Here is a 22,051-nt window from a genome sequence, read left to right as displayed (position 1 = left end):
AATTGGAAACATCGTGTCCAGGCCATCCTCCGCCGCCAGGAGCCCGAGTCGTGGCTGCGGGGAATCGGGATTCCGCATTGCATACGGCTCGGGCGGATTTGCATCCGAGAGCCTCCACAGATCGGAGGATTGGGTGGGGATGAGCTCGAGGTTCGCGGCGAGTTCTTGATGTTCGTTGATGGGCATATCGTGACTTCGCGATGTCCACGGTGAGGTGTGTGATGCACATTTAGAGGTTGACGTGACAGCTCGCAAAATCCGGGGTAGGAAACAGCCAAGTTCAGATTGAGTTCCTCGACTAGAACTGATCGATCTTTGGTCTAAAGACGGCATCCAATCGGGCTGTTCCGTGAAGACTGGGCCCAGAAGCTTAAACGGACGAAGGAAATCAGAATTGATGCAGATGAGGGAGACTGATGGGCTCGTCATGGGGTGAGGCGATTGCGTGCTTCGCCGGGGAAGTGCGACGAGGAGGTTGCAGCTCGTTGGCAGTTGACTGTATTGTTGGCGGGGGGTAGACTACCCAGTGGAGATGAGTTTGAATGAGCTATTCCCGATCCGAAGTCATCCTACGTACTTCAGTGCATTCAGAATGTATGAATACCCCCAGCAGTGTGTCTGTTTTTGACTTCATTTGCCGCCCGACCTTTGCATGGATCGCAGCTTGGATAACGAGACAGGAAATACATGATCAACTAGAAAGTCGAATGCTTTATAATCGCATCTCGAGCCATTCCTACGCCGTGGACGCATGGACTCGGTCGGGCCTCAACGGGTAGAGACTGGGCCACTGCATTACGCTACAGCTGATTCTCCGGCCCCGTGCGAGGACTAGAATATAATACCTAGGTACAATGTGGTTTTTTGGCTTTCAGTTGTTGCTGATCGACAAGCCTATGAATTCATAAGCGACGATACATATCCCAGGCCAACGGAATGGGTGGACGTAAGCCACAGTCCTCAGCCACCCCCGCAACAAGGAACAGAAGTATTGATTCTCGGAAAGCGCGGAAAGCTCAACGTGGCTAGAAAGTCCAAGGGCCTTCCCAATTAGGTACCTCCTGTCACACTTCCTCACTGCTCAAGTTGTCTTTCACTTGCCCAAATCGATTTCTCCATAGCTATTTCTATGGGGAGTAGTGATCAAATCAAGGCTTCACTTAGAGTTATCCTAGGACCTCAAGTGGTTCCACTGTAGAAAGCGTCTATCGAATCCACTGGATCGCCTCACCGACTCTTGTTACCCCAACATCTTAGTTGTCATACTTCTTCTTTACATCAGACCAATACCCCGCCAACATCGTCGCTTGCATATTCTTCTCAAAGGAGCTATGGCCGGTCTATCATCCTCTTTGTCGTCGATGGCCTCTTCCTCAACGGCGACAGCTTCATACGTTCCGAACGATTTTGCTCAGCAGATCCAGTATGTAGAAATGGTAGGTTTTCATACATAGCAATCAACTGTTGGTCTCACTTTGGGCTTCAGCATGTTCTCTTCGGCTAGTCAAGGCCATCACTACCATGATTCACCGCTAACACTGATCAATTGTCTGAAACTATCAGACAGATCCACCACAGTTGTCTGTTCAGACGTACTCTCTACCTCCTTTGCCATATGCATACACAGTGAGTAAGCCAACGCTCAGGAGCAGGAGACCTCGTACTTACCTGCAGTCCAGGCGCTTGAGCCGCACATATCCGCAGAAATCATGGTCCTTCACCACGACAAGCACCACCAGGCGTACGTGACGAACCTCAACGCCGCGCTTAGCAACTATTCAAAGGCCGTCGCAGATGCAAACATCCCTGACCAGATAGCTCTGCAGAACTTGATCAAGTTCAACGGCGGCGGCCACATCAACCACTCGTTGTTCTGGAAGAATCTCGCTCCTGCGGACACCAAGGATGCTTCAGAACCCGAGGGCTCCGCCCCCTCGCTCGTTAAGAATATCAAGTCGACGTTCGGCAGCTTGGCCGGCTTCACCACCGCCTTCTCCGCTGCGCTGATGGGTATTCAGGGTTCTGGATGGGGTTGGCTTGTCAAGGCCCCTGGCGAGGAGGGCGGCTTGCGAATCGTTACGACGAAAGACCAGGATCCCGTCGTCGGTGGAGAGGTGCCCATCATCGGGATTGATATGTGGGAGCATGCGTACTATCTGCAGGTGAGTTTGACGCGCACGTGTTTGGTGTATTCGACTGACACCCTGTAGTACCAAAATGGCAAGATGACGTACATCGACAACGTTTGGAAGATCATCAACTGGACCTCGGCGGAGGAGCGCTTTCAAGGCAGCCGTGCGTATGCCTTTAACATGTTGAAGGCTGGCATGTAGAACAGTTAACAGTCGCATCGCATCTGATGCAGCTACACTTTAATGTTAAGCCTACCTTACTATGTAAAACTGAGATGTTTGATTTGTCTCGCTCAATCAACAGTTAGAAGCCGAAGGAGTCAATTGATGTGCGCTCACTTCCTCTACACCAACCGAGATAATTAAAAGTCAGCATGCTTCCCGGGGTGCAGACGCCACGCATGTAAGGCAGCCGATTCCCCGCACTCGGTCACAAAAGGGTGTTGTCTCTTTCGGTGCGCGATTGGACACCGGTAAGTCGACTTCACGTCAAGTCCCTGCTCGGGACTTATCCACTGGTGATGGGCGTGTCCAGGTTTCAGTGCATTGCTCCCATTTGCCCATGCTGTGCGACGCGAGGTCGACGCCAACAACCACATATAACAGAGCTGTGTGCCACAAAAGTGAGGCTCTCCATCCCGCATCGAAGAAGTTTGATGGTCCAGACCGTTGGAGATGGGGGAAGAATCACGAAGAGGCTGCGTCAGGGTCGCGTGTTATGTACGTAATCATCTTGCCCAGGCGCAGGATGCTGCCCATTGCAGTCTCTATTGGATTTTAATTGCCATACGAGTCGCCTCATTGCTGCCCAGGACGGCCTAACCCTCCCATTCATTTGCGTGATGGTGGGTAAGACGAGGCGCGCACTAGATGCCTTGAATGATGACAGGGCTGCCAAAGAACATTAAGCCGTTATATTCCCCAAAGGTATTGAGGTGAGAGAAGTACAAATATTTTCCTTATAACCCAGGTTTAGTTCGTTTTACTTATAGACATCTCAGGTTGTTTCTCGATACTTCTCCAAGTTGCTGTCTTCTGAGTTCCCTAGATATGAGCGTTGATGCCGTCGAGGAGCTGAAAAGCTCTCTAAAGCAGTAAGTCCCGGTGACAACCTCCGAAATATAACTGTTAACACACCATCAGATTGTACTATGATCCTGAGTTCTCAGACCTTACTATCGCCAGTTGTGATTTCGAGTATCGGGTTCACAAGGCTATTGTATGCCCAAGATCCGCATACTTCGCTAAGCAGTGCCGTGATGTCAAGTCCAAGGTAAGCAACTCAAATGCATAGATTCCCGCAAGACGATTTCTTAAAAGAGATCTTCATAGGCCGCCTCTGATGGCTATCTGAATTTGTCCGACGACGACCCACAAGCAGTTGGAATGGCCGTTCGATATTTCTATCACCTTGATTACCCCTCAGAGTCGTCAGACCGTCTACATGCCAATGGTCTTCCTAATTCAAATGGACAAAACAACGGTCACGCTACAGATGACGACGGGCCCAATGAATCTGTCAAGTCAGACGACCAACCAATCGAGAAAGACGCAAAGTCAGAGGACCTCGTTGAGTCTCTGGACGACTTTCTCCCGCCTCAACCTCAGCGACTCAGCAAGAAGCAAAAGAAGCGCGCCAAGGCGCATGCTAAAGAGAACGGAGTCCTCGGCTCCCCGAGTCCCCAGGGCGACTCGGTCTCATCGCTCATAGCAATCGATTCATCACTCAGTCAGACCCAGGAGAATCACAATGAAGGAGGCGGAGCAGTTCTCGAGGCCAAGCAGAGTCCCGCACATCGGGTGGAAGAGTTCGTGTCCAAAAGCAACGGAGTAGAGGCAGCCGCCAACAAGAGCCTCGTGCTGCACGCAAACGTGTACGCGCTGTCACGCAAGTACGACATTTCCGGTCTCCGATCGCTGGCCTTTGACAAGTTCAAATCCGAGGCAGACAGTCAATGGCAGACCGAGGAGTTTCTTCACGCGGCGAACAAGATTTACACCTCATGTTCTGATTGCGATGACGACCGCAAGATGAAGGATGTGGTCGTCGGAATGATCACCCGCCACGGCGAGTTGATGGACCAGGCTGAGATGCAAAAGGTCATGCGCACTCTGCCGAAAGACATGATGTTTGATATCTTAATGCAGGTCCGTCAGCAGGGAGGATTTAGTGTGTGAGCAATTCTTCCTGGACGAGCTTTCGGCTGAGTTTGGCTAAGGGGGCTGGATCTTTACGCAGTTAGCCAATCCATTCGTTCTTGACCCTACGCTTCACGTAGTCTTGGTTCTCCCCTCATTCAGTAATAGAGGGGCAAGAGATCCTGTATGCTTTAGTCCTCTCAAATAAAACACAAAGTTATACCGCAAATCTACTAAGGCCGGATAGTTAGTGACTTATGCTATGATTGAACCTTCAATGTCGAAGGAGGAGAGATTCATGCAAACAACACCTCTGTGGCCTTTATTACTAGTTTGTCTCTTAGATTAAGTAAGGCTAAGCGACTGAAGATAGCAGCTAGTATGAAACCTAGCTAAGAGATACTGTATCTTGGATAAGAACAGCTACACAATGATCACAGTGTAAGTTTGGAGTGTAAAGATTTATCAGGCAAGGCACATATATTCATCTCAGTTAACTAAAATTCATTCCTAAAGATAAAGAATACTCTTTATATATAAAAGAAAAGAAAACAAGCACAAGCACCAGATCTGCCTTCCTCCTCGCGAAGTCCAGAAACTTCATATCGGTTAGGAAGCTCCCTCGGCTGTGTCGACATTAGACTGTCCGATTAAGACCTGACCAGGGTGAGGCCGTAGGTGGACAGAATCTCGTTGACCGGCTGGAAGTAGGTGGTGCCGCCGGAAGAGCAGTCGCCGGAGCCTCCAGAGGTGACACCCTGGGCCTGGGCGCCAGAGTAGAAAGAACCACCAGAGTCACCGGGCTCGGCGCAGACACTAGTGCGGGTAAGACCGGTGACACGTCCCTCAGCGTAGTTGACGGTGGCGCCGAGGACGCCAACGGTGCCGCAGTAGACACCGGTGGTGGAGCCGGAGCGGCAGATGGAGGCTCCGACGGCGGCGGCGGTGCTGCCGGAGACGGGGAGGGTGCCACGGCTGTAGCCGTAGATGGTTCCGGTGAGGGTGGTGCCGCTGACGGTGCGGATGTAGGACATGTCGGCGCTGCCGGGGAAGACGGATCCGGAGAAGGTTCCGAGAGCCGCGCCGCCGGTGGTGGTGGCAGTGCTACCGACGGTACCGCAGTGGCCGGCGGAGACGAAGCCAGTGGTGACTGAGAAGCCGATGGAGCAACGGGCAGAGCGGTTGATGAGGTAGGCATCGCCGCCGCGAACAGTGGCGAAGGTGGAGGGCATGTCCGCAACGGTAACGACCTCGAACTCGGACGCGGTGAGACCGACCTGAGTGGCCAGAGCCTCGGCGTGGGCAGTGCTGCCCTCCAGAGCCTCGAGGATGAGCTTGTTGGCGGCGACATCGACGTAGTAGGAAGCGATGCCGGAGGAAGCAGAGCTCTCGTCGCGAGCAGCGGATTGCTCGATGTCAATGTTGTCGAGCGCCGCCTTGGCCTCCTCAAGCTTGTTGAGGGCGTTGGCAACGACCACGGGTGTGGCGCCGGCGGCGGTCACCTCGGCGGCCAAGGCCTCGTCGGTGACACCGACGCTGAGCGTGGTGCCGTCCTCGGAGATCCAAGCGCCGGCGTAACCAGCCGAGCCACGCAGTTGCTCGATGACATCAACGGACCGCTGCTCGAAGGCAACACGAGCAGTGGCCTCCCTGGCCTCCAGACCGAAGTCGCGCTTCATGGCGGCCAGGATCTGGGGGTGGAGGCTGGTGGCGGTCTCGGTGGGAGCACCGTAGGCAATGGGCAGAACCACTGCGAGGAAGGCGAGGTACTTGGAGAGCTCCATGATTGGCAATGTGAGGACGAGAAGTAGGTAGATGGAAGGAAGTCAGATGAGTTGAGGATGCTGATGAAAACTCCCGGACTGAATGAGAATATTCCAACCTCTTTATACTGCTCCCAGCTCCTAGTATCGCGACGAGCAATCACATCATCATCTTGATGTCGCCGTCCAAAAGCTGTCCAAGAAAGAGGTCGACGGTCCGCCAGGCATGCTCAATATCCTCCTTCCTCAACAGGCCTATGTGATGTTACTGTAGGTTGCCACAATATCACCACGGCCTTCCTCAAAAGGCACTTCAGAAGACATCTATCCTGTGATGCTACGAAAGATTTCTTGATATCAACATGGCCTTCCTGAAAAGGCAGTCGAGAAGCGCTCGCCCCGCGACATCACCGGCTACCCCGCGATCAGATGGCATGTAGCTAAATAGGAAGGCGTCGGAGAGGTGACGGGTATCATTCCGGCGGCTTTCATCAAAGGGTTGCTGCGTCTCTTAGCTTGCATTGCAGGTCAGGTCGAGAAAACCGGCCTCGGAGCGGCTGTATCTTCAGATTCGGAAGGCCGGTAACATGGATGCAGGACCGCGTTGTTTCCATTTAGCGGGGTCCATGAACCGGGCGTTGAACATGCGCAGTCCGCAAGACTCGGGCTCCCGCTCGGTCGGCCCTCCTTTCGGGAAGGTAGCAGGACCGAGCGTATTAGGAAGGCAGAGAGACAGCATAAAAGCTGACGGACCTGGATGCCGCAGACCACGGGAATCAACAAAGTGCCACTGCAGCCCCCTTGTGGAAACACGTTTTTCTTGGCATTCGATTCCTCCACCTCTCAGATGTTTCCTTATCAATCGTGGTAACCCTACAATCTCTTGGCGGCTGGAAAGGGAATGGTCGTGGGATGAATGATGAGTGTGGGAACACGGGATTGGTCGACGAATTATGCTTAAGCGCCGTTGAAAGGTTGTCTTCGTGGTTCGACCACGGGATTTAGAATGCAATGACTTACATGAGAATGACTACCGAATTGAATGCTGAGAACTCTAGAGTTAGGTATCTATTGGGCAATTGAGCGTGAATACTATGTGAGTGCATTGAGTCACAATTAATAGTACCATGATACCACTTAAAAACATCTTTCTGTTCTCAATTTGCTCGTGCCAATTGTGCTCTGAGCTGATCAATCTGGTGAGAGCGATTCATACCAGTCGTTAGCAGGTAGACACATCAGCAGCTCGTGAATATTTCCAAGCGAATGAATGGCAGGTTTTGTCTTTCTGTGGTAGGTAATCATTGGCAGCACACCCTCCCCTACTTTGGTAGGAAGTTGGTAGTCTAACTTATTAAAACTATCCAATACGAGACTAATCGTCGCTCCGTTCCTCGAAAGGCCTCCATCTGATCTTCATGGTCATGGGGAAAGGTCCAGTCTGTCCCCAATCCTCCGTCAGGTATTCGTAGTGACCGTTCTTCTTCTTCACCTTCTTCAAAATGCCCTGAGGCTGAACAGCGCGTTCTTCCGCACCCTCCACCTCCCAGTTCATGGGCGCCAACGGTCGTTCCACAGCATCCAGTTGAAATAGCGCCCTGAACATCCCGACCATGGCGGCTCTGCTCACACCGGCGGTGAGGCATGCATGAGCTCCTAGACCGTCGTCTGCGGTGGCCACGCCCGAGGAGTGAATGCACTGCATCGCGAGACTCAGCAACCGGTCATCGCCCTGCCCAGACCTGGCCACCCTGTGAATCTCGTACACAAGATTCGGATCATCGAGGCAAGCGTTGACCGCTTCAGCGAACTGCTTCTTGTCAGTGAAGGGCTCTCGGTTTGGCAGCGGACGCAACTTACCACTTTGGCTTGGCCCGGCACCAACGACACGATTGTAGGAAGGACGTGGTTCCAAGTGATCTCACTAGCACTTGAACCGTCCCTGGCGAGCTCCTTCATCATGCTGGCTCCGTAGGCCGACACGTTTGACGGGACGCTCTCGACGCCGGAACCGCCACCGAAAATACGGAAGCCGGTCGCAGACGAGACGCTCTTTTCGACAGCTCTGCTCAGTTGTGTCATGGCCTTCCTCGCCTCCTGTCTAAGAGGCCACGCCTTGACCGCGTCGTTGTTGAGGAAGACGCAGTTGTGGATACAAGCCAGGGCCTGGTACAGCTCGTGCTCGGTGTAGATACCCTTCGGATTGCCCTCTATCTTCAGGGGGAGGTTGAAGACTTGGGACACGAAGTGGACATGCGCCAAATTGCCGACGTCGCGGATGATGTCCACCTGCGTCTGCTTCCTGCCCGTAACACCCAGCGTGTACGACTTCTCGCGCAAAAGCTTCGTCGTCACCTTGAAGTAGAAGTCCTTCACAGCCGCCTCCCATTGGGATTGGTGTCCGATGCATTGATGTTCCATCTGCATGGGATCCTCGCCCAACGTCCACTTGTTGCCGATGAGGTGCTCAAGCCCGTGGTTCCAAGTAACACTGTACGGGCCGGGACTGGTTGACATTTGACGCTGCCTCACTCCCTGTCCGGGCTCTGGTTCTTCGTCGCTGAACAGTTCGTATCTTCCAAGTTCCTCCAAAATCTTGACATTCTCAGGAGGGGTGACCATAGGGTAGTGAGCGTAGACCGAGTCGCTCTTGAAGTGATTGGGGAATGCGTTGAGGAACAGCTTGTAGAAGACACAGCCGTGGTTGACGTTCAAGTCGTACTCTACTTCCTTGAAGCCCCAGTTGGTGAGATGGCGAGGGGTGTAATCGATCGTGTAATATCTGTCCCCACGGACAAGACACACAGCGTCAGATAGGACGACGCGGGAGATGGTGTACGTTGGTGCAATTCCGACACCGGGAGACATTGGCTGCTTGGCAGATTCACACACAAGACCAGGGTAGAGTTCGACATTATCGGGGTGCTGGTAAAGATGCCTCAGACTCTCCGCCACGTCGGTGTCCGGGTTGATCTCCTCGAACGTATCGTACGGCTTGAGGCCGAAGTGTTTGCGGAACTCGTTGAGGCCGGCAACGTTCCATTCCCGCGCTTGCTTGATACCAGCCACCTCGACGTTCCTCATGGACATGGGAACGTTTCGCGCTCCGAAAGAACCTGCGCAATCCTTGATGGCTTTTTTGATGCAATCGACGAGTTCATCGTCATTGAATTTGTTAGTCGTCTTATCTCTTGTGAGGTTGCCGAAACAGCGAAGTCCAGGATCTTTCTTCATTTTTTCCATCATCTTCTTGGCTTCCTCGTCCCACGCTTCTGTCGATACAACTGTCTCCAGCTTCTTATCGTAAGCCTTTTGAATCCACTTATCGTCGTTGTCAGATATGCAAGAGTGCCAGCGGTAACAGAGATTGAACTCGGCCGAGTTGACATTGCCCGTTCCGATTTCCGCACCATCTGGGGTTCCCGCACTCTTGCCAGCTTCTTGCCTCGGGTCGAGCGTCCAAGTGCTGTTGGTTCGGTTGAGATTGACAATGTTTCGGACGTAATCGACCAGAGTGATGTTGATGTACAGGCCGCAGGTGACCAGTCTTGCAGTTTGGAAGAGCTCTTCGTCGTAGTGCTCCACGGCCTTCTCATCACCTGGAGATGGACGGGGAAACCTGTTGCCCTCATTGATGGCCGCTAGGTTCTCCGCCACATGGTTGTGAAAGCGGTTGAACATGATCAAGAGAACGCAAACCCCAGGTGGCATGACGTTGAGCCTTCCGTCGGCGAAAGCGTCGGGCTTCAGCTTGCCGTCCCTGAGGGTACGAACTGAGCGTTGCATCTTCTGGTTGCTTCCATACAACGGAGAGAGGTCAAGGTACGCTGAGGTGTTTGATATGTTGGAGTTGTCGCGATCCGTCCAAAAGAGATCTGAGGTTGGTCAGAACATAATGCTACCAAAAGCAAAAAGTCGAGGCACATACCGTGAATGATGATGGTTGCCCAGTACCACAGAATACTGGAGACTTGGTTGGGATGTTCTTTATATCCATTTTCGCGTCGGGCCATAACCGAGTCGAAAACCAACTCCGGGTCTGGCAGGGCTCCTAGCGTGACGACCCGTGGCTTCACGGACCTCGCATAGGGCTGGCCGGCGGCACCTCGCATGGGGAACAGCGGGTTCTGGCGGTTCGTTAGATCCAGATGTCGTAAGTGTGCAACATCGCGACTCACATTACAAGATCCATCTGCCTGGCGATACTTGTACTTCCGCTCGTTGTCATCCAAATACAGAAGCGGGGGATGCTCGAGAGATCCCCAGAGCTCCTCGATGAAAACGTTGGTCAGGATGTCGCGCGCTTTGGACTTATGCGGGAGCTTGGCGACAATCTGGATGGTACGCTCCATGATCATGGTCTTGTCGTCCTGGATCTTCTCAAGCTTGAGCTTGCTCTTGATGATCTGAGCCAGCGTCTTGACATCTAGGCGAAGGGTCAGAATTGCTAATTGATTGAAGTAAGTTGATTATCTTTTACCTTGGATCTGGAGGGATCTAAAGTGCTGAATCACCCCCGGACGAGACTTATCCATCGGGTATGTTCCATTGCCGAACTGAACTGGTAATGGCCTCTTGGCATCCAGTTTGTCCTTTCGCGAGCCAGTGACCTTGGCATCGTACTTGCCGTAGTTCTGGTCGCCTTTGCTTCGAACATCTCGGCGCGGCTTGTGTCGAGGGACTCCATGCTGCCCGTTGTGGTTCGCGACGTTGAGCTGAGCACGGCCATGATCATGGTCGACGTGCTCAACCGAGGCGCTTGAGTGACTTCCGCGCTTCATGGTGAAAGACGGTCGGGAATTCGTTGATGATTCGTGGATCTTTACAATCGGGAATCTGAACGAGGTTTACGAGACGAGGAGGCGACCCTGTTCTTATGGAAATAAAACTGCCTGGGGCAGGCCGCACTTCCAAGTCAAGGATTCTCATCTTTCGGCATGGGTATGCAAGCTTTTTCTCGGCAAACACAGCGTCGCGAGCCAGCGCGTTAGCAAACAGCCAAATATCAACGGCAAACAGGAACGCAACGATAGGTTTCAACTGTCTTAGATCATGTCTAAGACCGGATTTCTCGCGACTAGCGTATCGGCCGGATGTGTCCCTGCAAGCGGCCGCGTTGATCCCGTCCGGCAACGCTAGGGAGCGATCGCTACCCAGTCCAAGTCTCCATCAAGGCTTCCTCAACAGGTGGTTCAGTAGTAACAGCCGTGGTTGCATTGCAACCGCCGGGACGGCGTTGGCGAATCATCTCAATGCAGTTGGATGAACAGCCATGTCGGTGAAGGGTGCACAACATCTGGAGAAACCATCGTTTTCGCCCATCCCGAGCGCGGAATGATAACCCCGCTGGGCAACAAAACTAATGGGAATCGTGTGATGGTAACATTCTTGATCAACAATAATACCCACTGTGTGCTCCTTGAGCTCGTGTATGCCGTGCAATTAGATCGAGTTCAACGAATAGCCTCCCTACTTTTTGCGCCAAGTTTTCTTCATGTGAAGGTACTTTGCCAAGCAAGGGCTTCGACGCATGTCTCGTTGAAGCGCCGAGCCGTTCTTAATGTGTCCCAAACTACGAGTACGGATGCGCTTGGGCCGGTATTAGCCATCGGCGGCAGAAGCCTTATAATCGCTGATCATGTCTCGCTCGAAGAATGCTACACGATTGCACGGCAAGACAATGCTATTCAGCTCTTGGTGATGTCACGTCTTCCCCGCCAGGGTGAGCAAGGTAAATGATACCACTGGCTGCTGTGATTTGGTGGTGTATCGGTGTCTTACATTCTTTCATGCCGTGCTCACTTATCCCTGTGTAAGTCCGACTCCTTGGAGTTTGATTTTTGGCTCTTCCCAGCAAAGACATTATAAGCCAAGCCCATGCCTTATCCAGGACCAACTTTCGAAATTTGGGCCCAAGACATGTCTCTGTAAACCCAGCCTGAGCAAGTTGGGATAAGGCTGTCTCGTACACGGCCGAAAACAGATGTCTAACGATCGACTGTTTAGACTAAATGAGAGACTGGCAATTCAATAGTACTGAGCATCGTAGATCTTTCTCACAAGAAGGTCTATGGTCCAGTTGTCGCAACCGCTGATGTGCAGTGCAATCTTGGGCCAGTGTTGACCGAGATTGTCGATCTTCCCCTCTTGGCCAGGCATCATTTCACGACATCAAGCGAACGATGCTGAGTAACGCGAGAGGCTTGCCGAAAAGCCGCCGCTACCGTGGAAATCAAAGTTGTGCGGCATGAGTATAGCTTTGAGATACCGTCTAGTGACGCAGGTCTCGCCCTGGCTTTTACCTGGCTGCATATCACTCGCGAGGGCCTAGCGCTGCGCGCGATACCGTCATAATTCCTGAAGAATCCATTGGAATGAGCCACATATGAGAACCTGGCCGGTATATGATGTGACTGGAAGCATCCACTTTGACGGCTGACAAGTTCGTGATCTCCCGACACTGCACCGGCTCGCTGGGACACATCAGTGACAGGTACTTCTCAAGGGCCTTAATCAGACTCTACTTCGATGCATCCCGACCTGCTCAAACATCCTCATCAGGCAGCCGTGAACGGAGGAAAAGCCGGCAGCCCATCCGATGATGATGCTTTTCGGGCCCGCCAGCTGTGTGGCCCTCGAAGAAAGCTAATTCTCTGCTTCGATGGCACAGGCAACAAGTTTCGGGGCGACGACAGCGACAGCAACATATTGAAGATTTTTCGCATGCTGGACAGTACGGCCAATGACCAGTGTGAGTCTATACACGCAGCCCGTCCGTACACTCATGACGATGAACAACCAGCTGATGCAGCAAACAGTCCATTACTACCAACGTAAGTCTCGAGCCTTCATTCAAAAACACGGTGTACAGGCACTGATACGTCGACGGCAGCTGGTATCGGGACCTACGTCGTCTCGGAAAACCTGACGCATAATGGTCTCCGAGCCAAGTGCAAGTCATACTACCAGATGGCGAAAGACTCGGCGATCGGGTCCTCCTTCGACCAGCATGTCGTGGGCGGCTATCGATTTCTGATGCGATACTACTCGCCCGGAGACGACATCTACATGTTTGGTTTCTCTCGGGGCGCCTACGTTGCCAGATTCCTGGCCGAGATGTTGGACTTCGTGGGTCTGCTTGCTCACGGAAACGAGGAGATGGTTGCATTTGCGTGGAACGCTTTCTCCCAGTGGCAAGCTCGCAGGACCAACTCCACCCCAGAGGGCAAGGAAGATCGCGAGAAGATGTACCAATTCCTCAAAGGATTCCGGGAAACATTTTCGCGACCGATTCGACGAATCCGATTTCTGGGGCTTTTTGACACTGTCAACAGTGTTCCCCGGTTCGAGACGGCATGGATGCAGCGCAGTAAGTTCCCCTATACGGCTCGGAGCTCGGCCAAGGTCATCAGGCATGCCGTGAGCATCGACGAGCGGCGAGCCAAGTTCCGACAAGACCTCATCTACCAAGAGCCAAGGAAAAGCCGCAAGAAGAACGCCGCCAAGCGTATGATGGAACACCACCCCATCAACGAAAAAGTGCAAGAAATGCAGGAAAAGTACAGACCGGGACGGCGATCTACCCTTGCCCCCGATGACATGGTTGCCCTGGAGGACCGTGGCCGGAGGCAAGATCACGGCCAGCCGGAGGATGCGGAACACCCGGCGCCTTTTCGGACTCGCTCAAGGACCAGGTCCAAGTCGAGAACCACGGATCGGTCGCACCAAGGAGACATGGAGGATGCATCTTCGGTCAATTCCAAGCCCCCAGTGGAAGATCTCATCTACGACTCAGATGACGAGCATGGACAAGATGTGGACGAGGTGTGGTTCTCCGGCGGCCATGGCGATATCGGCGGAGGTTGGGATGCCGTCGCGGGCCGCAAGAACGCCAGCCACATCCCACTGGTCTGGATGGTGCGGGAAGCTATTCGTGCAGGTCTCGCATTTGATGTCGAACAGCTTGAATACCTGGGCTGCGTTGAGTCAGTTACCGGGGTATCATCTCCCAACGTGACCGGCGATACCTCGACTGTGCCGGAAATCCATGTGGATGCTCCGTCTCCGCTCGGCTCTCCGACCGCTTCTCCGGGTGGCTCGTCGAAAGGTCGGACGGACGAAGATGCCGAGCGGCTCACTCGTGTGCACACCAGCACTATGTTCAGCGAAATGATACACACGGCCCACGAGGCGGACATTCACGATTCACTCGACTTCTCTTGCGGAATGCATCCTGCTACCGTCTTCATGTGGCGCGTCATGGAGCACTTGCCGTTTCGCCGACTTGACTTGAGGCCCGACGGTAGTTGGAAACCGATTCGATGGCCGCTGCCGAGAGGCGAGGTGCGCGATGTGCCGGATAAAGTGAGGATTCACGGCAGTGTCATTCGAAGGATGGAAAGAGATCACAAGTACAGACCTGGTAACTTGATCGTAGGGGGTGGAGGCAGGGGATGCCGCGTAGCTCCGAAGGAATATGGAATGGGTGAATGGGTGTGCGTCCAAGGCGAGGGCGACCTTATTGATGAGATATGGATGCGCAAGACCAAGCTGGAAAGTGAGCAAACAAATTGAAAATGAGAGGAATACGAAGCTAAATCCATTCTGCCCCTATGAACCCAAAGGCATGCACATGCTTGAGATTGAGGTGCAGGTAGAGAGTATCGTGCAGCTTCTGGATTCCACGCTAGCTCGTCCGTTCTGTAGGAATGCATCCCTTGGATCGGTTAGTCTGTCGCACTTCTCCGCTTCTAGCTTGTGTCATTCCCTCAAGGTATGTCGGACTCAAGCGAGACGTTAGCTTAACAGAAGCTTGATAGATAGAAGCATGACAGAAGCCGGATACAATCTGGACAGATTCTTAGATCCTCTCTGTGTCAGGAAAGAAAGAGTGTGTGCATTAAACCCAAACCCGCTCGGCTCGGTGTGCGCGCACATCAGCGCATGACGTATTCAGGAGTGGTGGAGCAATGACGTACATCTGAAGGTACAAGGCATTTCTTCACTCGCGTCCTACCTCTTCCACCTCCAAACCACCAGCCAGTCTGTCAATCAACAATCCGATCGAAACATACTTCCTGCCAAAAACCATCGCTATGCCTATCTGGAGTTCGTCGTCAGTATCCTTCTCCTCCTCCGTCTCATGGAACGGCAAGACGGACAGCCAGCGATACGCGAAGCAGACCCAGAAAACGCCCGAAGGCACCACCATCAAGACCGCGTCGCAGCGGTCCGGAGAACCGATGTACACCGAGACGCTCGAGTACGATTCCCATGGCCGACCTATCGTGGATGGACGTGTTCTGCGTGGCGGTCCGCGAGAGGCCGGTCGCATTGAGGACGTATTGGATCGCAAGTCATGAAATAATGAGGCGTGGATTACAATTTAAAACGAGCGAATGCCGATGAACACATATACCGAGGAGGAGAACCTGTGCCTGTGCGAAGGCTCAATTGTCTTAGGGACCACAACCAAGGTGGCCGAAGATGCTGGACAAATCGTAAAGGGCAATGTAAACTCTCTGTGCGACATTATCACGTCGGCATTGAATACCAATTTTTTTTCCCGACCAAATTTGCGCGCAACGCTCACACACTCATAAGCGGAGGAGCCCTGACTCCTACGGGATGCAGCATTTTCATCTCACTTGCATGTCCTGAAAATGAAACTCTTTATGGTGTTCGTAACTACATAATTATTGGCGACCTGTCCGATCTCGCTTAATTACCCTAGATCTTAATGCAGACCTTTCCAAAGTGCTTCTGATCCCACTGGTACTGGTACGCCTCCTTCACCTCCTCGAAGCCAAAGATCTTCTGGTCCACTACGGGGTGGATCTTGTTCGCGTCGATGGCCTGGTTCATCTCCTCAAATTGCTGCTTGGAGCCGACGAACAGTCCGCGGATGGTGCAGATGTTCGCAAGCGCATCCAGAAGCGTCGGCTGGTCCTTGGGCGTCTCTCCGTGAGACAGGAAGCCGATGATGGAGATGACACCCTCCAACTTCACGGCCTTGAGCGACTGGGCGACGGTGCCGGGGCCTCCGACCTCGATAATGTGATCGACACCGACGTTGTTCGGGGTCAGGCTCTTGGCCACCTCGCCCCAGTTCGGCGTCTCCTTGTAGTTGATGACGTGGTGCGCGCCCAGCTTCAGCAGCTGCTCGCCCTTCTCCTTGGACGAAGTCGTCGCGATGACGGTCGCGCCCGCGGCGACGGCGAATTGGATCGCGGACAGACTGACACCGCCGGTGCCCTGGGTGAGGACGAAGTCGCCGGGCTTGAGGGCCTTGGACTGCAGGCCGTAAAGCGCGTTCCAGGCGGTCAGGGGTGCGCAGGGGAGGGTGCTGGCCTCGACGGCGTTTAGGGTCTTGGGTGACTTGACAACGCCATGCTCCGGGAAGACGGCATACTGGCGGAGGGTTCCGTCGAGCGCACCGCCGAGACCGCTGCGAACGGCGAGGGGTGTGATGGGGTTGGACTGGTGGTGCTGGTTGAAGAGAGTGCAGATGTTGTCCCCCTCGGAGACCTGGGTCACCTTGGGGCCGACAGCGAGGACGCGGCCGGCGCCGTCGGAGGCGGGGACGCGGGGGAAGCTGACGGGGAAGGGGTACAGGCCCTGCGCGTGTCAGTTGTGCCTTGGTTGTAGTGATGATTGGAGTTTTTACCTTGGGAATGGCCAGATCACGGAAGTTAAGGGAAACGGCTTCAATCTGGACGAGAACGTCGTAGTCGCCGAGTTGAGGGAGGGGGACGTCCTTCTTGAACTCGAGAGAGTCCCAGTTCTCCTTGCTGGTGCCGGTGATGGACCAGGAGTTGGTGGTTGTGGGTGCCATGACGAATGTTGCGAAATGTCAATTGAGTATTGAGTTCACAGGACTGTCTCTCAAATCGGTTGCCTAGATGTTCTCTTTACAGCCAACGGCGTTATATACGATACGAAACCGATCGTTGGAGACCATCGTGGGGTTCGAAGCTGCGAGATTCCAGCACAGTCTACAGTCGGCATGACGCAATGACAACTCATGCCGTCACTATGGGGTCGGAGATGCGACACTGCTCGACACTCTTTTACTGACTCGACAGCCGTACTAACCCTGTCGCGGCCCCGTTCCGCCCGCCGACCTTCCCGTTTCTTGCCCGGGCCTCGGGGATTTCTCTGTAGAACACCTTCCGGGGATTTCTTTAGAGAGCCTAGATTTGGAGAAGGTAGCGGAAATTTGCGCGGTCTGATTAATCAAGCATTCAAGGTTGACATGGCGCCACGTGTGACGGGCCTGTGAGAGCCAATTGCCGAAGAAAAAGTGGTGACGATCAGCCCATGCTGTGCGGAGAACATGCCCTCATTTTTGTGTAAGTGATTAGTCAAATCCTTCAGCGGTGAACTGGCTTCCAGAATGGTCCAGGTACGGTGGCCGAGAGCCCCGTTTGTGATGCAGCAGGAACATGCCCGATCTGAGCTGGTTGATGGGTACAAGCGGAACCTGATAGATCTTGTGAATAGAGAAGATCGTCTGGGATCTGCGGCGTGCTGACAAACTGTGAATAGCCTCATTCCACTCCGTGCGGCCGAGGCAATCCATCTGGCCTGGATGTGACTTACTTTCGGTCCGTCACACTCATCAGAGCTACTTTGCGGTCAATGTTTTAGGGCCCTCCGCGCTAGACCATCGCCTACTCTTTGAGCATAACTAGCATGAAGAGTCGTAGGCCTAAGATTCACGGAATTCAAAATCGAGCGTGTTGGTGGCAGAATACGATAAAAGGCACAGTATGGTAGACAAGGAGAGTACAATTAAGCCTACACTACTTCTGCGCTTCGCGTTAATTATTCCCATCTCAGGCTCTACCACATGCCTCTTCGTTGTCGTTTACGTGCGGACTCGACACGCAAAGTTCTGCTGGCAGCATCTTCCGTAGCCTACTGCTTCTCCAGGCCCTCCTTCTCGGCGTAGGCATCATCATCACCGATCTCGGTCCTGTGGTCATCGTCGGAGGAGCTGGTGAGATAGTCTCCAAAGACCCTCTGCTCGATGTCCAGATCCTTCCAAGCAACGCCGTGAGCCTTCTTATTCTTTCTCCTGAAGAAGACCCTCTTTCCCCATTTCCACGCCTCAACGCCGGCGAAAAACAGACCGGCGGCGATGAAGACAATAGCCCATTCCCACGAAATCCCCTTGTGCTTGAAGACCACGGTGTTGATGACCGGGATGTACAGAAGGGGGAACAAAGTAACGAATCCAAGCATGATGGCCCAGAACAGGAACTTGTTTCGCCAGACATCAATCATCCATTGGGTGAAGTACTTCTTCGACCCCGGCTGCATGCGGAAGAAGGATCTGCGCATGTCCACCATTTCCCAAGCCAAGAACAGAGCGAACCACGTCAAGCACGCAAAGGTAGTCGCGCGAGCCCTGAACACGACATCGCAAGAATCGCTGTACGACCCATTGCAGTTCTCTCCCAATTCTCCGTTGCCGAAGCCGTAGACTACCAGAGAGAAGCTTGACAGACAAAGCGCGGCGATCCACAGTCCATACACGACCATGTCGACCAGGAACTCCATGGTGAAGATACCAGTCTTGAGTGACTGGGGAGGGCGGCGCATGATATCCGGGACCGCACGCTCGAAACCAAGACCCATGTCGGGCATGCCCGAGGTCGCCATGATGATCCAGACAATTTCCACCGGCGCGAGCGGGAACACGGACAAACCTCTGGTGTCTTTGAAGACCAGGCCGACCAGGAGTGTTCCAGCTTGGGCAATGTTCTCAGCGAGGACGTGAAGGACGAACTTTTGGATGTTGTCAAAGATGCGGCGGCCTTCTTCAATGGCGGCGACGATGGACGCGAAGTTGTCGTCCGTCAGAACAATGTCGGAAGCATCCTTAGCGACATCGGAACCAGACTGGCCCATGGCGATCCCAACGTCGGCACGGCGGAGAGAAGGGGAGTCGTTGACACCATCACCGGTCTTCAAGATCACTGTTAGCGAAATTCCGTCTGACATTGTGGGAGTCAAAACTTACCATGGCGCAAAACTTCTTTCGGCGGTGGAGGGCTTCAATCATCCGGACCTTAGTGCTGGGGGCGCATCGGGCAATAACGAGAGGGAGAACCGGCAGCTTATCAACCTCGTCGTCGCTCAGGTCGTCGAACTGCGTAGCCGTCATGACCATGGCATCAGCAACGTTTCGAGCAACGCGTTCCATGCGATGGGGCAGGATGCCGACTTCGATGGCGATGGCTTTTGCAGTCTCCGGATGATCGCCCGTGAGCATGTGAACTGAGATGCCTGCTTCGTGGCATTGACGAACAGCCGGGGCGGATTCGGGACGGGGGGGATCGTAGAGACCGATGAGGCCGCGGAAGACCAAATCGCATTCGACCGAGGCCCGGTCGATCTCGTCGCCCTTGTTCGGCGTGCCATCGAAAGGCTTGCTAGCCAGCGCCAACACTCGGAGACCGAGACCTGCAAGAGCCTCCATGTTGCGAAGAATCTCCTCTCGGAACTCGGGTGTCATGTCGACCAGGTCGCCAGAGTCCTGCGGGGTGTACTTGGTGCAGGTCTGAATGACGCGCTCCACAGCACCCTTGGTGTAGGCGTAGTACTCGTTGGTGGTGTTGTGCTTCATAATGACGGACATGCGCTTGACGTCGGAATCGAAGGGCAGCTCGGCAATCTCGCTCCACTCCGGATTGTCGCCAGTGGTCAAGCGCAGACGGTTCCAATCAAAGCGAGAGGCGAAGACCTGGATGGCGATTTCGGTAGGGTCGCCTCGGGCATGCCACTGGTCGTCCTTTTTGTTGATGGTTGCGAGGTTGGCGAGCGAGGCAACATGAAGGAAGGCTGCGAGACCCGCCTTGCTGTTTTGCAAGAGTTCCTGTGGCTCGAGAACGGATCCGCAGGCATCGCCGCCCTTCTTGAAGTCCAGATGTCTAGGCGATCGCTCGTCGAAGCGGATATCTCCTTCGGTGGGGTCAACGGGCGTCGACGAGTTCTCAACCGTGTAGGTTCCCATTCCTGGGAGCCATGCACCACGAGCCAGCATCTTGCCCTGGGTCAGCGTGCCCGTCTTGTCGGAGCAAATGTCCGTCACGGCGCCGAGTGCTTCGAGAGACTTGAGGTTGCGAACAATGACGTTGCGCTTGACCATGCGCTTGGTACCGGCGGCCATTGTGATGGTGAGCACAACGACCAAGCTTGCGGGGATCATGGATAACCCGGTGGCCACGGCGTAGATGATGACTTCCTGGGTGGCCTCGAACTTGTTGGCGCCCAGGACAATGATGGCAAACACGATGGCAATGCCGAAAAGTAGCATGGCCAGCTTGGAGAGCTTCTTCTGCAACGGGGTACCGACGTTGACGCCCAAGAACCGACCGATGGCATCAGTAAAGGTCAAGGTGTAGGCTTCAAGATACCGGTGAGGGCCGGCGCGTCCATCGGGCTTACGCTTGACCTCGCGAACCTTGGAATCCTTCTTGCGGAGAGCGGAAGCGATAGCGCCAATCTCGGTATAGACGCCGGTCGCGAAGACGATTCCCTTGGCGCGACCCTTCGTGACGCTGGAGGAGCTGTACGCGACGTTGAGGCGGTCTCCGGGACCGGTCTTTTCGGGGAAGGTGGCGTCTTCGTTCTTACGCACGGGGAGGGATTCGCCGGTCAATAGAGCCTCATCGGTCTCGAAGTTGACGGCTTCGATGAGCCTAACGGCCTACTTAGTCGCTTCCAGAAAATGCGGGGAGATGGAACATCTGACCTGACATCTGCCGGGATGGTGTCACCGGTCTTGATCTCGACGACATCGCCGGGAACAATTTCGCCAGACGGGACGACAATAGACTCGCCATCGCGGACAATGTTGGCTGTCGGGGAGCTGAGGGAGCGGAGGGAATCCATGGTCTTCTCTGCGGAGTATTCTTGGAAGAAGCCCACGATAACGTTGAGGAGAATGACGAAGGTGATGACTCCGCCCTCAATGTAGGACTCAATGCCGAAACTGACGGCCATGGCAAGAATCAAAACCTGGGACAGTAAGGTTAGCTCCGTGTCAATAGATGGGGCACCGAGAGGCTCACCATGGTCATGGCATTGGCGATCTGAGCGATGATAATCTTGATGGGCTGGACACCCTCGGCTTCTCCAAGGTCATTGTTACCAAACTCTTCCAGGCGAGACTTGGCGTCAGCAGCAGAGAGACCATCGAGGGTGTTGACGTGAAGTTCATCAGCCACCTGTTGATGGGAGAGAGCATGTGCGGGCTGAGTGAGTGGTTTGTTGGATTGCCCAGAGACGTGATTCTCGTCGGGCTTGGCTGCTTTGGATTTGCCCATGGCGGCCGATAGCAGTTGATGAACTAATCTTCCCGGACGACAAGACAAGTAGCGGGTTGAATGGGTGGGTAAGCAGGGGAATGTTCGTCGAGAGGATTTGGTGAGAATGATGACTCTGTCAATGGATTGAAACGACAATTGAGTTGGGGGGAACCGGGGGTACCGAGAACTATTAAACGTTCAACCGTTTGGTGCGGCAGAGCAACAGCAATGGTTCAACGACAGCTCAGCACGGGGAGGTGAGGGTTGCGACACAATGACAGGTGGTGACTTGAGGGGTCATTGAGGAGCAATCGACAATGAGTTGAAACGGACAGAAAACATTCCAAGGGGATGGGCCTGCTTTTGAATTCACCATGGTCGGTCTTGGGTCTCATCATACCAATGCGAATGAAACGGCAGCCAGCCACCGGCGAGTTCACCGATAAGAAACCAAGAACCAGACCAGGAGCAAGAAATGGTGGGAACAAGCTCGCAACGCCTCCTGCCTCTGCCTGCAGGTTGGAGACGTTGGGGCAAAAATTTTTGCCTCGACGATGTTCTGACTGGTCGCGGCGAGAAGATGGACCCATTCGTCAAGCATTAGAGGCATCTTGGCCATCTTGGCCCTCTTGGCCCTCTTGGCGGAGGGAGGGCGCAGGCTCTTCTTCTGCAGCAGGAATGCCGTGAGAGGAGAGGAGGG

The 22,051-nt window shown here is 54.0% G+C and overlaps 7 protein-coding genes across 7 annotated transcripts; 3 read left to right on the top strand and 4 right to left on the bottom strand.

The window, feature by feature from the left end:
* Positions 1-1,361: 1,361 nt before the first annotated feature.
* On the top strand, positions 1,362-4,310 carry CkaCkLH20_13120 (BTB/POZ domain-containing protein; the record flags this gene model as incomplete). The annotated part of the gene is made up of 7 exons (XM_038895831.1): positions 1,362-1,436; positions 1,564-1,626; positions 1,680-2,162; positions 2,211-2,295; positions 3,181-3,226; positions 3,276-3,405; positions 3,465-4,310. 7 exons carry the CDS (start codon positions 1,362-1,364, stop codon positions 4,308-4,310), a joined length of 1,728 nt encoding a protein of 575 aa, XP_038738864.1.
* Positions 4,311-4,921: 611 nt separating this feature from the next.
* On the bottom strand, positions 4,922-6,055 carry CkaCkLH20_13119 (trypsin; the record flags this gene model as incomplete). The annotated part of the gene is made up of 1 exon (XM_038895830.1): positions 4,922-6,055. One exon carries the CDS (start codon positions 6,053-6,055, stop codon positions 4,922-4,924), a length of 1,134 nt encoding a protein of 377 aa, XP_038738863.1.
* Positions 6,056-7,409: 1,354 nt separating this feature from the next.
* On the bottom strand, positions 7,410-10,815 carry CkaCkLH20_13118 (linoleate diol synthase; the record flags this gene model as incomplete). Its single annotated transcript, XM_038895829.1, has 5 exons — positions 7,410-7,844; positions 7,895-9,909; positions 9,963-10,161; positions 10,213-10,460; positions 10,515-10,815. 5 exons carry the CDS (start codon positions 10,813-10,815, stop codon positions 7,410-7,412), a joined length of 3,198 nt encoding a protein of 1,065 aa, XP_038738862.1.
* Positions 10,816-12,562: 1,747 nt separating this feature from the next.
* On the top strand, positions 12,563-14,608 carry CkaCkLH20_13117 (short chain dehydrogenase reductase family; the record flags this gene model as incomplete). Its single annotated transcript, XM_038895828.1, has 3 exons — positions 12,563-12,785; positions 12,853-12,867; positions 12,927-14,608. 3 exons carry the CDS (start codon positions 12,563-12,565, stop codon positions 14,606-14,608), a joined length of 1,920 nt encoding a protein of 639 aa, XP_038738861.1.
* Positions 14,609-15,129: 521 nt separating this feature from the next.
* Positions 15,130-15,396, top strand: CkaCkLH20_13116 (uncharacterized protein; the record flags this gene model as incomplete). The annotated part of the gene is made up of 1 exon (XM_038895827.1): positions 15,130-15,396. The coding sequence occupies one exon, from the start codon at positions 15,130-15,132 to the stop codon at positions 15,394-15,396; it is 267 nt and encodes an 88-aa protein (XP_038738860.1).
* Positions 15,397-15,763: 367 nt separating this feature from the next.
* On the bottom strand, positions 15,764-16,868 carry CkaCkLH20_13115 (uncharacterized protein; the record flags this gene model as incomplete). Its single annotated transcript, XM_038895826.1, has 2 exons — positions 15,764-16,651; positions 16,701-16,868. 2 exons carry the CDS (start codon positions 16,866-16,868, stop codon positions 15,764-15,766), a joined length of 1,056 nt encoding a protein of 351 aa, XP_038738859.1.
* Positions 16,869-17,953: 1,085 nt separating this feature from the next.
* On the bottom strand, positions 17,954-21,369 carry CkaCkLH20_13114 (potassium/sodium efflux P-type ATPase; the record flags this gene model as incomplete). The annotated part of the gene is made up of 4 exons (XM_038895825.1): positions 17,954-19,006; positions 19,062-20,742; positions 20,796-21,061; positions 21,115-21,369. The coding sequence occupies 4 exons, from the start codon at positions 21,367-21,369 to the stop codon at positions 17,954-17,956; spliced, it is 3,255 nt and encodes a 1,084-aa protein (XP_038738858.1).
* Between the last annotated feature and the right edge of the window lie 682 nt (positions 21,370-22,051).

The sequence above is a fragment of the Colletotrichum karsti genome (assembly GCF_011947395.1).
Source record: "Colletotrichum karsti strain CkLH20 chromosome Unknown Scaffold73, whole genome shotgun sequence".
In the NCBI taxonomy this organism is placed as follows: Eukaryota; Fungi; Ascomycota; class Sordariomycetes; order Glomerellales; family Glomerellaceae; genus Colletotrichum; species Colletotrichum karsti.
Note: the sequence above shows the minus strand (reverse complement) of the source record. Positions and strands in the feature narration are given on the sequence as shown.